The sequence below is a fragment of the Homalodisca vitripennis genome, chromosome 1, assembly GCF_021130785.1.
Source record: "Homalodisca vitripennis isolate AUS2020 chromosome 1, UT_GWSS_2.1, whole genome shotgun sequence".
NCBI lineage: Eukaryota > Metazoa > Arthropoda > Insecta > Hemiptera > Cicadellidae > Homalodisca > Homalodisca vitripennis.
The window spans coordinates 245,331,480-245,343,566 of record NC_060207.1 but is presented as its reverse complement, the minus strand read 5'-3'; the positions used below and the strand labels follow the sequence as shown (position 1 = coordinate 245,343,566).

General features: G+C 36.5%; 1 protein-coding gene across 1 annotated transcript in view; it reads right to left on the bottom strand.

Annotated features, from left to right (window-relative positions):
- Positions 1-5,735: 5,735 nt before the first annotated feature.
- The window catches only part of LOC124353233 (O-phosphoseryl-tRNA(Sec) selenium transferase), a 37,615-nt gene continuing 31,263 nt past the window's right edge, over positions 5,736-12,087 (bottom strand). The window contains exon 10 of the mRNA XM_046803146.1: positions 5,736-6,616. Coding sequence (XP_046659102.1) covers positions 6,345-6,616 — 272 coding nt within the window. The 3' untranslated portion in view covers positions 5,736-6,344. The remainder of the gene's footprint in view (positions 6,617-12,087) is intronic.

The following is a 12,087-nucleotide window of genomic DNA, read 5'->3' as shown; positions in this document are numbered from 1 at the left end:
TACATTTATCTCATTACTTAGTTTACTTAGGCTCAAAACAATTAATTTGAAAAACAAAATCAGTTCTGATTCTCTCTGATTCTCTTTTTCATCTCAGATTTCTAGATTAATTTGAAAGAATTTTGCTTCCCAACTGTATGCTATAACATATTAGTTTAAGACAAGTCAGACTGCATCAAGACATGTACGAGGGTAATTCGGAAAGTAAGGTCCGATTCGCGTTAACCAGACAAACAGTAAGCGAGCAGAGAAATGCGCATGCGCCCTGACTCCCGGTATGCATTGCGCGCAGAACGACGCCATTTGCAGTGAAATTGTTGTAGTTTGCTGTTGCCTGTGCCTTTTTAAAATGTTTAAAACTATTGAACGTCCCGCCAACTGTGAAATACGGTCTGTGATACGGTTTCTGACAGCAAGAAACGTTTCAGCAGCGGATATTCATCGACAGATAAGTGAAGTGTTCGGTCCAAATGCAATGAGTGACAGCAAAGTGCAGAAGTGGGTGAGAGGTTTTAAAGATGGACGGGAAAATGTCCATGACGAACCACGATCTGGTCGGCCGTCAGTGATCACCGAAGATTTGGTGAAAGCCGTCGATGAAAAAATTCGTGAAGATCGGCGATTCACTGTTTCTTCATTAGCAATAGAATTTCAAGAGTGATATTTCTACTAAAAAAACTAAAATTGTATACAAGTCTTAATCTAGTCATTAGTGCATATTACGCTTTTTTTAATGTACACCTTCTGTATGGGGTTTTACTGTGGGGCAACTCTAGTGGAGCCAAGACTGTGTTTAAGTGGCAAAAGAAAGCCATACGCTGTATAGTAGGAATTAGCGACAATGAGTCCTGTAGGCCATTTTTTGAAGAACTGGGTATACTTACGCTTCCATGTATATATATATTACACAGTTTAGTTTTTGTTAAGGAAAATCTTGACTCTTTCAATCTTAGAAGCTTTAACCATGAATACAACACTAGAATTAAAAATACAATTGATGTACAATATGCTAGGTTAAGTAAAACTCAACAGAACTATGCAATAACCGGAGCTAGGCTATTCAATAAGTTACCATTAAGTGCTAGATCAATTTCTGTTGGTAGGTTTAAGAATGTTGTTGCAGAGTGGCTCAAGAGAAAAAACGTTTTATTCTGTAGATGAGATTTTTAATGATAATTTTAGTGACTTACAATTTTAAACTTTTAACGTAGATATAGATTGTATTTATTTTAGGCTCTGTAGGCCTACTTAGTGATATTTTTAATATCATACTTGACTTTGTCAATACAATTTTGTAATTGTTGGACGACAATAAAATGATTCTGATTCTGATTCTGATTCTGATTCCAAACGTGAGCACGTTGTTTAAAATTGTTTCTGAAATTTTGGATTTTCTCAAATTGTGCTCACGTTGGGTTCCCAGGCTGCTTACTGAGGAACACAAGAAAAGAAGAATGGGTATTGTTCTTGAATTTTTGATCCAATATCATCAGAAAGGGGATAACCTTTTAGACCACATTGTGACGGGTGACGAGACATGGGTTTCCCACATAACCCCAGAAACGAAACGCCAGTCAATGGAGTGGCGTCACTCGACGTCACCGGTTAAAGTGGTTAACAAGATTGGTTATCGTCGCAGGCGGCCGACTTCTATGACACCGGCATTCAAAAACTTGTAGATCGTTATGACAAGTGTTTACACAAAAGTGGTAATTATGTAGAAAAATAGTGATTGATGTCAGGAATCAAATAAAACGAGTTTTTGGAAAAAATCTGGTGTGGTTTTTTTAAAATAAAAAAACGGACCTTACTTTCCGAATTACCCTCGTAGTAAACATTATTAAACTTGTGTAAAATTATTTCATTTCTAAAATCAAACAAAAATTTACCTTTCATTTTTCTACAACATAAAACCCAAACCACTTGGTTCTGGCTTCAGCTGCTCAGTAAACAGATCTCAATAGAAGGGAACCAGCTCTATATCGTGTGTAAGAATGAGGGTAAAAAGAGAATAAATAACATAATAAATTAAAACTTTTGGGGGTAGTTTAATTTTCCTTCCTTATAGAAATAACTTTATCTTTTATTATAGAAATAACTTAGACACTATCATAAATTGTGGAAAAGCATAATAATCTGTTAAAGAATATTGTTACCAACTTTTCATATTAAATTAAATTAAGCTAAAATAAAATACAACTAATTTGCTTTAAATGATATACGTAATCTTGCACTAACATTATTTAAAATATTTTAAATTTTTAAAGATAATTATTTAATTTTATCTTGAATTGAACACTAAAAAAGTACTTACATACTTTTAGAACTGATCTATATTAGATTTAGTGTAGTAACAACTTTTATTTCACTATATTGTAATGAATTCAATAACTTTCCAGACTACAAGTATTTGGATTTGTGACAATAATGACCACAATGGCAATGATTACAATACACACTAGCGAGGTATTGTCAGTTAACCCTCAGAGAGTTTAAAGGCTATGTGTCAGGTCAGTAAAAATGGACAAATAGTCAAATCACTTTTGTGTAATTATCAGAGGGTTTACATTACAATACACAACTAGCGAGTTATTGTCAGTTAACCCTCTGAGGGTTAGAGGCAATGTGTCAGGTCAGTAAAAATGAGCAAAAAGTCAAATCACTTTTGTGTAATTATCAGAGGGTTTACATTACAATACACAACTAGCGAGTTATTGTCAGTTAACCCTCTGAGGGTTAGAGGCAATGTGTCAGGTCAGTAAAAAAGGGCATATAGTCACATCACTTTTTTGAAATTATCAGAGGGTTTACATTACAATACACAACTAGCGAGTTATTGTCAGTTAACCCTCTGAGGGTTAGAGGCAATGTGTCAGGTCAGTAAAAAAGGGCATATAGTCACATCACTTTTTTGAAATTATCAGAGGGTTTACATTACAATACACAACTAGCGAGTTATTGTCAGTTAACCCTCTGAGGGTTAGAGGCAATGTGTCAGGTCAGTAAAAATGGGCATATAGTCACATCACTTTTTTGAAATTATCAGAGGGTTTACATTACAATACACAACTAGCGAGTTATTGTCAGTTAACCCTCTGAGGGTTAGAGGCAATGTGTCAGGTCAGTAAAAATGGGCATATAGTCACATCACTTTTTTTGAAATTATCAGAGGGTTTACATTACAATACACAACTAGCGAGTTATTATCAGTTAACCCTCTGAGGGTTAGAGGCAATGTGTCAGGTCAGTAAAAAATGGGCATATAGTCGCAATCACTTTTTTGAAATTATCAGAGGGTTTACATTACAATACACAACTAGCGAGTTATTGTCAGTTAACCCTCTGAGGGTTAGAGGCAATGTGTCAGGTCAGTAAAAATGGGCAAAAAGTCAAATCACTTTTGTGTAATTCTCAGAGGGTTTAAATTACAATACACAACTAGCGAGTTATTGTCAGTTAACCCTCTGAGGGTTAGAGGCAATGTGTCAGGTCAGTAAAAATGGGCAAAAAGTCAAATCACTTTTGTGTAATTCTCAGAGGGTTTACATTACAATACACAACTAGCGACGTATTGTCAGTTAACCCTCTGAGGGTTAGAGGCAATGTGTCAGGTCAGTAAAAATGAGCAAAAAGTCAAATCACTTTTGTGTAATTATCAGAGGGTTTACATTACAATACACAACTAGCGAGTTATTGTCAGTTAACCCTCTGAGGGTTAGAGGCAATGTGTCAGGTCAGTAAAAATGGGCAAAAAGTCAAATCACTTTTGTGTAATTCTCAGAGGGTTTACATTACAATACACAACTAGCGAGTTATTGTCAGTTAACCCTCTGAGGGTTAGAGGCAATGTGTCAGGTCAGTAAAAATGGGCAAAAAGTCAAATCACTTTTGTGAAATTATCAGAGGGTTTACATTACAATACACAACTAGCGAGTTATTGTCAGTTAACCCTCTGAGGGTTAGAGGCAATGTGTCAGGTCAGTAAAAATGGGCAAATAGTCAAATCACTTTTGTGTAATTCTCAGAGGGTTTACATTACAATACACAACTAGCGAGTTATTGTCAGTTAACCCTCTGAGGGTTAGAGGCAATGTGTCAGGTCAGTAAAAATGGGCAAAAAGTCAAATCACTTTTTTGAAATTATCAGAGGGTTTACATTACAATACACAACTAGCGAGTTATTGTCAGTTAACCCTCTGAGTGCCAGAGTCAACACTTCATGGCAATAGAGATGATGTAATAGAGCAGTAAAGTTGCCTCTACAATCATATTATGATGTAGTGTAACCTCAGAGGTTTAAGGACATTATTTCAGATATGTGTTATCCAATACATCCAAATTATCATGGAAACAGTTTCTATCTCACAATAAAAATAACTGTGTTAATGCTCGTTCTATTTTTTTACTCGAGAAATAATACCTAGATCAAGCTAAATGTGGATTGTCAACCCATCCAACCTTGTACAGTATATTGGTATTGGTGTGTTACATTGGTGTGAACATACCAACTAACTACATAAGTACAAAAACTCTTCATTAAATCTCACACTACTGCATTCGCAAACCTTGTTGGAAAATATGATCGAACCAATAAATACACAAAACTCTCTAGGAACCAATAATATTCTTAGTACTGAGATTAGAGATCTTGTCGTTCAAGTGGGGATGGAATGAAATTATAATACCTTCCAGAAAGAAATATATATCCATATCGTTCTAAAACATAAACTAAAAAGTTACTCTTAATAAAACCATTTATGCAAAAGTTTGCACCGGATTAAACTTACTGTACAAATTTCATTAGTAAATGTGTACCAATCACACGTTTTTGTAACAGTAAGGTGTTAATAAAGTTATTACAAATCATTCATTAATGGAATAAGCATGTTTACAAAGTTGAGTTTAAATCCAGAATCCCACACACTTGCAATTTGGTATATTGAAGACAAAGTTAACTGAACCCGTTATTTTAAATCTGAATTTTATTGTATGCACAGGTCCTTTGCTTTTGAGTTTCAATGATGTGTGTCTGCTTTACATTATAAACCATAATTTCCTTCACTTTAGACAAATTTAGATGAACGGATGGTTGTTTAGCTTGCCATCAACAGATCCATTGATTTCAATGTTAACAATTCATTCCAGTTGGAAACATTGGTATATAATGTACACCAAACAGCTTGAAACCTAAAATTAAAGTAATTATTGCAACAAAAGCTGTGGAATCTGAATACAGTTTTAAGAAATTTATTGGTTCTTTACATGAAATATCTAAATAAATAACGTAACTATAACAATTCAATATTGCATTCAAAGCGTCTTTAGTATCTAAAGAATGATAGGTGTAAAAATGAAAAACTGTAACGAGTGTCCCAACAAGATGTTGTAATGAGATCCTAGGTGTCTTGTGGCTTTGATCAACTAATATTTCCAAATCTATGACTGTATAACAATGAATCTCTATTTATTATAAAAAATATCTTACATAACTATATGTAAATAATTAATTGATATAAAACTGAAAACACCATAGAAAGCCTGTTTGTCTTAGTAAAACTCCAAAAATAAGTTAGTAAATGTATAAATTTCTCCTAATAAGTGTTTTTTTTTACTTTTTGAGTAAACTACATACATGGACACAGCTCAGGATTTGGAGTAGAAATCAAATACTCAAGCAGTTTGGACCACTCGAGCATGCATTGCAGTTAAAAGGTGTTCAATCCACTTACTACAGATTACAAGTCAAACAATAATTTATTTTTTCATCTGAGTATAAATTAATTCATATCATAATAATACTTTCAGATAACAAAACTTTATCGACAAAAGAATAAGGTAATAATAATGTGTTGTGTAATTAATTAAAAACTAATTTCAAAGTTCAAAAAAGGAGACAGGCTTAGTTACATTTGAGGTCAAGTATTTTATTTTATTTGTTCATTAATTGAGTTTTGTTTGTATATTTTTTATTCACACAATAAATGAATTATTTTCTTTTTTTAAGAAAAAAAACAAGACTTCAGATATAGTCTGTAAATGATGTAAGCTTTAATAGTAAAACTATATAAAATGATTGAATATACAATATATTTTATGATCTCTATTTGTGTAATCATAGAAAAATTAGGATGCAGCCACAATATTTCTCTACAAAATATTACACCCTATCCGAATGGTACACACAGTCGCACGCTCGAATGGACCGAACCGCCGCGTCGTCGTCGAAGCACCTAAAACACACATGAGAACGGCGGAAAGGAACTGAAAAATTGTCGTCCACACGACATGGCGTGACCGGTCTCGTATAAAATTATTCAACAAGTAACGGCGGTGTGGGTCTATCATCACTTGCGCAGACTGTCCTTGCTGCTGGCGAGAGAGGTACCGGCCGAGTCGCTGGCCTCGCCGTTGATGGTGCCTCGCCCCCCGCTACGCCGCCCGCTCACCGTCAGCTCCTCCACACTGGTAGGGGTCGGAGGGGCGGACCGTCCCTTCAGCTTGCTCAGAGCCTTGTCCAGTCGGTGGGTGAACAGGTCCACATCGGACTTGCGCATGCCGAGTGCAGCTGCCGCAGTCAGGTACGGCGTCGGGTAGTTGGAGTAGTGCGCGCCCCAACCTGCGCAACATAACCATACCTTTATTGTCCAGTTCACTTTATAGTCTATTAATGGTCATCAAAACCGAGAATATTACAGGAATGTTATGTGTATAATAATCCTTAGAGCCAAAAAAAGTTATGAAAACTATATTACATACCTGCGCAACATACCATACTTTTATTGTCCAGTTCACTTTATAATCTATTAATGGTCATCAAACCGAGAATATTACAGGAATGTTATGTGCATAATAATCCTTAGAGACAAAAAAAAGTTATGAAACTATATTACATACCTGCGCAACATACCATACTTTTATGTCCAGTTCACTTTATAGCCTATTAATGGTCATCAAACCGAGATATTAAAGGAATGTTATGTGAATGATTTGAATTACGTGTTCAACGTGGCTTCTAAAAACAGTGCTCAAAACCATTTGTTGAAGCCACAACACCTAATTAATATTTCTTCTTTTCGCTCTGGAACTTTTTCCCTCCTCTCTCAAAACGGCCAATGTCACCCCAGTATTTAAAAAAGGCGACCCATATTCCCGTACAAAATACCGCCCGATTTCGATCTTGCCGTCTTTCAGCAAAGTTTTTGAAAAGGTCTTCTTAATTCGGATCGTGAATTTTTTGGAGAGTCACAAACTGCTATCAATAAATCAGTTCGGATTCCGAAGTAGAAAGTCAACATTAGACGCAGTCGTTGCGTCTATTTGACTTGATAGTAGATGGACTTGAAGGTCAAAGAGATACACTTAGTGTGTTTCTAGACTTATCGAAAGCTTTTGACTGCGTTGATCATTACACCTTGACTAACAAATTGAAATATTACGGGATACGGAGAGTGCCTCTCGATTGGCTCAAATCGTATCTTAGTGATAGAAAAACAATTCGTCAAAATTTCAAACGTGCAGTCGGGGGAGGAGGAGTGCCTGAGTTGTGGAGTCCCTCAAGGTTCCATACTCGGTCCGCTTCTCTTTTTATTGTATGTCAACGACGCTGGCTCATCGCTTAATTAAAGGGCAAATTGTCCAGTACGCAGATGACACGACTCTCTGTTTCAGCTCAAAAATCAATCCCAGAACTGGAAAATTATGACATTTACAGAGCTCAACAATACAATCCAGCACCTTCAACGAGCTCAATCTCAAAACAAACCCATCAAAGTCAACTTTCATCAAATTTTGTTTGCGAAAATACAGACTCAAATTGGGAATCCAACAGTCATGTTGGATGAAACTGAAGTCGAACACGTCCTCTCGACTAAATTCCTTGGGATGTACCTAGATAGAGGGCTGACATGGAATTCTCACGTCGACAGTGTCTGTTCAAAGCTGTCTTCAGGCATTTATGTTCTGAGGTAGCTCTCCAAATACTGCCCAATTCAGGTGCTGATGATGCATATTATGGAATAATTTACCCACATCTCTCGTACGGAGTTATCTTGTGGGGAGGTTGTGCAAGCACACATTTTCAAAAGAATTTTTCACCTGCAGAAAAAAGCAGTTAGAATAATTGCAAAACTTCAACAGAGAGAGTCGTGCAGACCAGTATTCAAAAAAATCTCAAACTGTTGACGCTTCCCTGCCTCTATATTCTGGAAACATCTCTTTTTTTCAAATCGAAATGCGAGGTCATAAGAGGTAGTGACGTACACTCTTATGGACACTAGAGGCAGGAATAAACTACCGTACTGGAAGACACAGGACGGTGGCTTATGAACGATTGCCTTCGCAGGCAGGAGTTCAGTTCGTCAACAAATTACCAAATTCGATCAAAAATGCCACAATGCCTAAGGCAATTAAAACTCGTCTGAAAACCGTGCTGATCTCTAAAGCTTTTTATAGTACAGACGAGTTTATGGCAAACGATTGGGGGACCACCTAATTGGCTAGCCATGTCATTAGAGTGGGAAAAAATTATGAAATGAATGAGAATTTGGGTCAATGAAAAAACTGTAAGTCTGAATGAGAGCCACTGTAGTGATGAATGCAAAATTTTAGCTTTAAAATGTTTATGACGATTGCGATGCAATTTGTATTGTTTTTATGCAATAAAATATTGAATTGAACATTGAATTGAATTGAATTGAATTGAATTGAATGTGTATAATAATCCTTAGAGCCAAAAAAGTGATGAAAACTATATTACATACCTGCGCAACATACCATACTTTTATTGTCCAGTTCACTTTATAGTCTATTAATGGTCATCAAACCGAGAATATTACAGGAATGTTATGTGTATAATAATCCTTAGAGCCAAAAAAAGTCATGAAACTATAATACATAATAATAATCATGATTTACCCATTCGTAGAGAATTGTAGTTGTGTCAGATTAAATAAAATTAATACAGAAAATAAATAAATAAAATTAGAAGATATAAAAATTTTCTTTAATCAATTCCTTAAAGTTATTTCAGTCCACTTTGTGCCCCATATCCTTAACTATTCTTCTACTGTATATAATGGATTAGCCAATAATCACTTCTTCACTTTGATGAAAGTGAGATCCTTTGATGAAAAGTTTTGTAATTTAACTTCCATATATGAGGACTTCTGCTTGTATAGATATGGTGATGCACAGGAAGACGAGTCTGCTGTACGAGGGGGTACCCAAAAAAAAACCGGAATTATTTTATAAAAATTATATATTATCAAATTTTTTACAATACGACCTTATCTCCTTCAAAATAATCTCCATTACAACTAATACACTTGTCCCAGCGGTATTTCCATTGATCAAAACATTTTTTGTAGTCATCTTTAGAAATGGCTGCAAGCTCGAGCTTCGTTTTTTTCTTAACCTCTTCAACGCTGTCAAATCTTTGACCTTTCAAGCCTCTTTTCATGTGTGGAAATAAAAAAAAGTCGCATGGAGCGAGGTCAGGCGAGTAAGGTGCGTGGGGCAGCGGAACCATGCCGTTTTTGGCTAAAAACTGCCTAACTGAGATGGCTGTGTGTGCCGGTGCGTTGTCGTGGTGGAAGAACCAGTCTCCAGTCTGCCACAAATCGGGTCTTTTCTGGCGAACACTGTTGCGCAATCTTCTTAAAATCTCCAAATAAAATGTTTGGTTGACAGTCTGACCTGGAGGAACAAACTCAGAATGAACAATGCCTTTAGCATCAAAAAAGCAAATCAACATGGTTTTGATGTTTGATTTGACTTGCCGACATTTTTTTTGGACGAGGTGAAGATGGCGACTTCCATTGGCTTGACTGTTGCTTCGTTTCTGAGTCATAACCATAGCACCATGACTCATCACCAGTAATTACCTTTTCCAGAAAATCGGGATCATTTTCGAGATGTTCTTTCAGAAGGCGGCAAGTTTCAACTCGATGTGCCTTTTGATGGTCAGTCAGAAGTCGAGGAACAAATTTGGCAGCAACCCTTTTCAGTCTTAAATCTCCTGTTAAAATTCGCTGAACTGAGCTCCAAGTTAACCCACTACTCTCTGATAGTTGCTCAATTGTCTGTCGACGGTCGGTGAGCACAAGTTCACGAATTTTCTCAACATTTTCATCCGTTCGAGAGGTTGATGGACGTCCAGAACGAGGTTTGTCTTCAATCGGCATGTCGCCATTTTTAAATCGAGCGAACAACTCGTAGACCTGAGTTTTCCCCATAGCATCATCTTTGTAAGCTGTATTCAACATTAAAATAGTTTCTGCAGCATTTTTACCAAGTAAAAAACAAAATTTCACAGCTGCACGTTGTTCACTTAAACTTGCCATGACAAAAAACGAAACAAGAACAAAACAGGGTTAGCGAAAACAGTCACTACGAACGAACAGAATGCACTAGGACAACGGAACTGGGGTCACTGAGCTCGCAATGGGTTGCGCGACATACGCCTAGCGGCAGGAATGTGTACTACACGCTGCCGGTTGCCAGCAATACAATTCTGGTTACTTTTGGGTACCCCCTCGTATGTTATGACTACTAGACTCTCTCACAGATATAGGTGAATACCGTCAATACATAAAAGAAAACAACTTTCAAAATTGACAAAAAAGCTGGGCAGAAACACTATCCCTTGGTTTTAACCTAGCAAATGCACTAGGTGTCTTTTTCTGGATCACCAGAAGCACTGTAGGCTAGCCTAGATCAGAAGTCCATAGTGAACATGTTTTGAAAAAACAAAAAAAAAACAAAGAAAATCATATTTATTGTTGCTCTGTTACTCATTGTTTCAATTCTTTCATTCACACAAAAGTACGTTTAACCTCAACGTAATACCCCCACCAATGAGTATTCCCTGCTTGGCGTAAGAGACCTGCCTAAAAGGGAACCCAGAACCTTCTTTTCTATGGGTTTTTATCTGTAGCCAGTGGTATATCTTTTGTGCGCTGGCCTCTCTCTCTCTCTCTCATCTCTTTTTTCCCAACTATCAAGCTCTCCACCTCTTTATCACATCCCAATCCCCTTTTATCTTATTTCCCTCCCTGAGGGACACCCATGTTGCTCTCTGTATGGGTGAGACTGGGTCCTGGGCTGGAGTCATAACTAGTGACGCGGTCTGAAGGCCGCCAGATTCAACATGTTTCTTTCCTGAGGTTCTACCCCAGGTGAACTGGTTGTCTGATCAGACAGGAGACTGCATAGGTGTGGGTCTGTGGTTGAAAGCCTACTGAACTTTCAGGATCTTCACATGGTTGGTTGCCTGTGGAGACAAAGGTAGAGTGCGAGGGAGCGGGAGACCGATGCTGGCGTTGGGTGGTCATTGGTTGCTGGCTGTTGCCTCGACTGGGCCTTCATCTATGTTTGCACTATAAAAACATCAGTTTCGCTTTATTTCCGTTCTTTCCTTGAAAATCGGGTGAAATCTTTCCGGACATATCTTTAAATAAACTTTTTCATTATAAAATATATGATGAAAAGAGGAAACCACTTGAGAAGTTTGTCGGGTTACTCATAGGACACCCTGTACATAAGTGACAGTTCAACTAAGCCTACAATATAGCCACTATGCCTATTCATCAATATACTAATATACATGCTCCAAGTTCTACAAAAATGCGATTTTGGTTTTTTCCCCATAACTCGCATAGTTTTTAAGCAATCAAGTCATTCAATAAAACATTTTGTAGGTTTTTTAAGAGCTATAAGCACATCCAAATAATTTTTTTCTCTGGATCTTATTTTTAAAAAGGTTCATGCTAAAAGGGTTAAAAAAAGTTACTTTATACAAATGCACGCAAACTTTAAACAGCCATAACTTATTCAATTTTTATCCTATAAAAAAAAAACCTGAATTTTCAGAAAAGAAAAACCTGCAATATTGTCTCTATAAAATTTTGCGTATCATTAATAGATTTTTAGTTATTTTTAAAAAAGGTGATTATTTACTAAATAACAAAAATGATTTTCCTCACTTCAAGCTGAATTTTTTTCAAAAATAAGTACTTCAATCTGTTCACTAAAAACATATTTTAAGAACATAAAGTAAATTGTGATGTGGCAACAATTTTTTTTCAAATG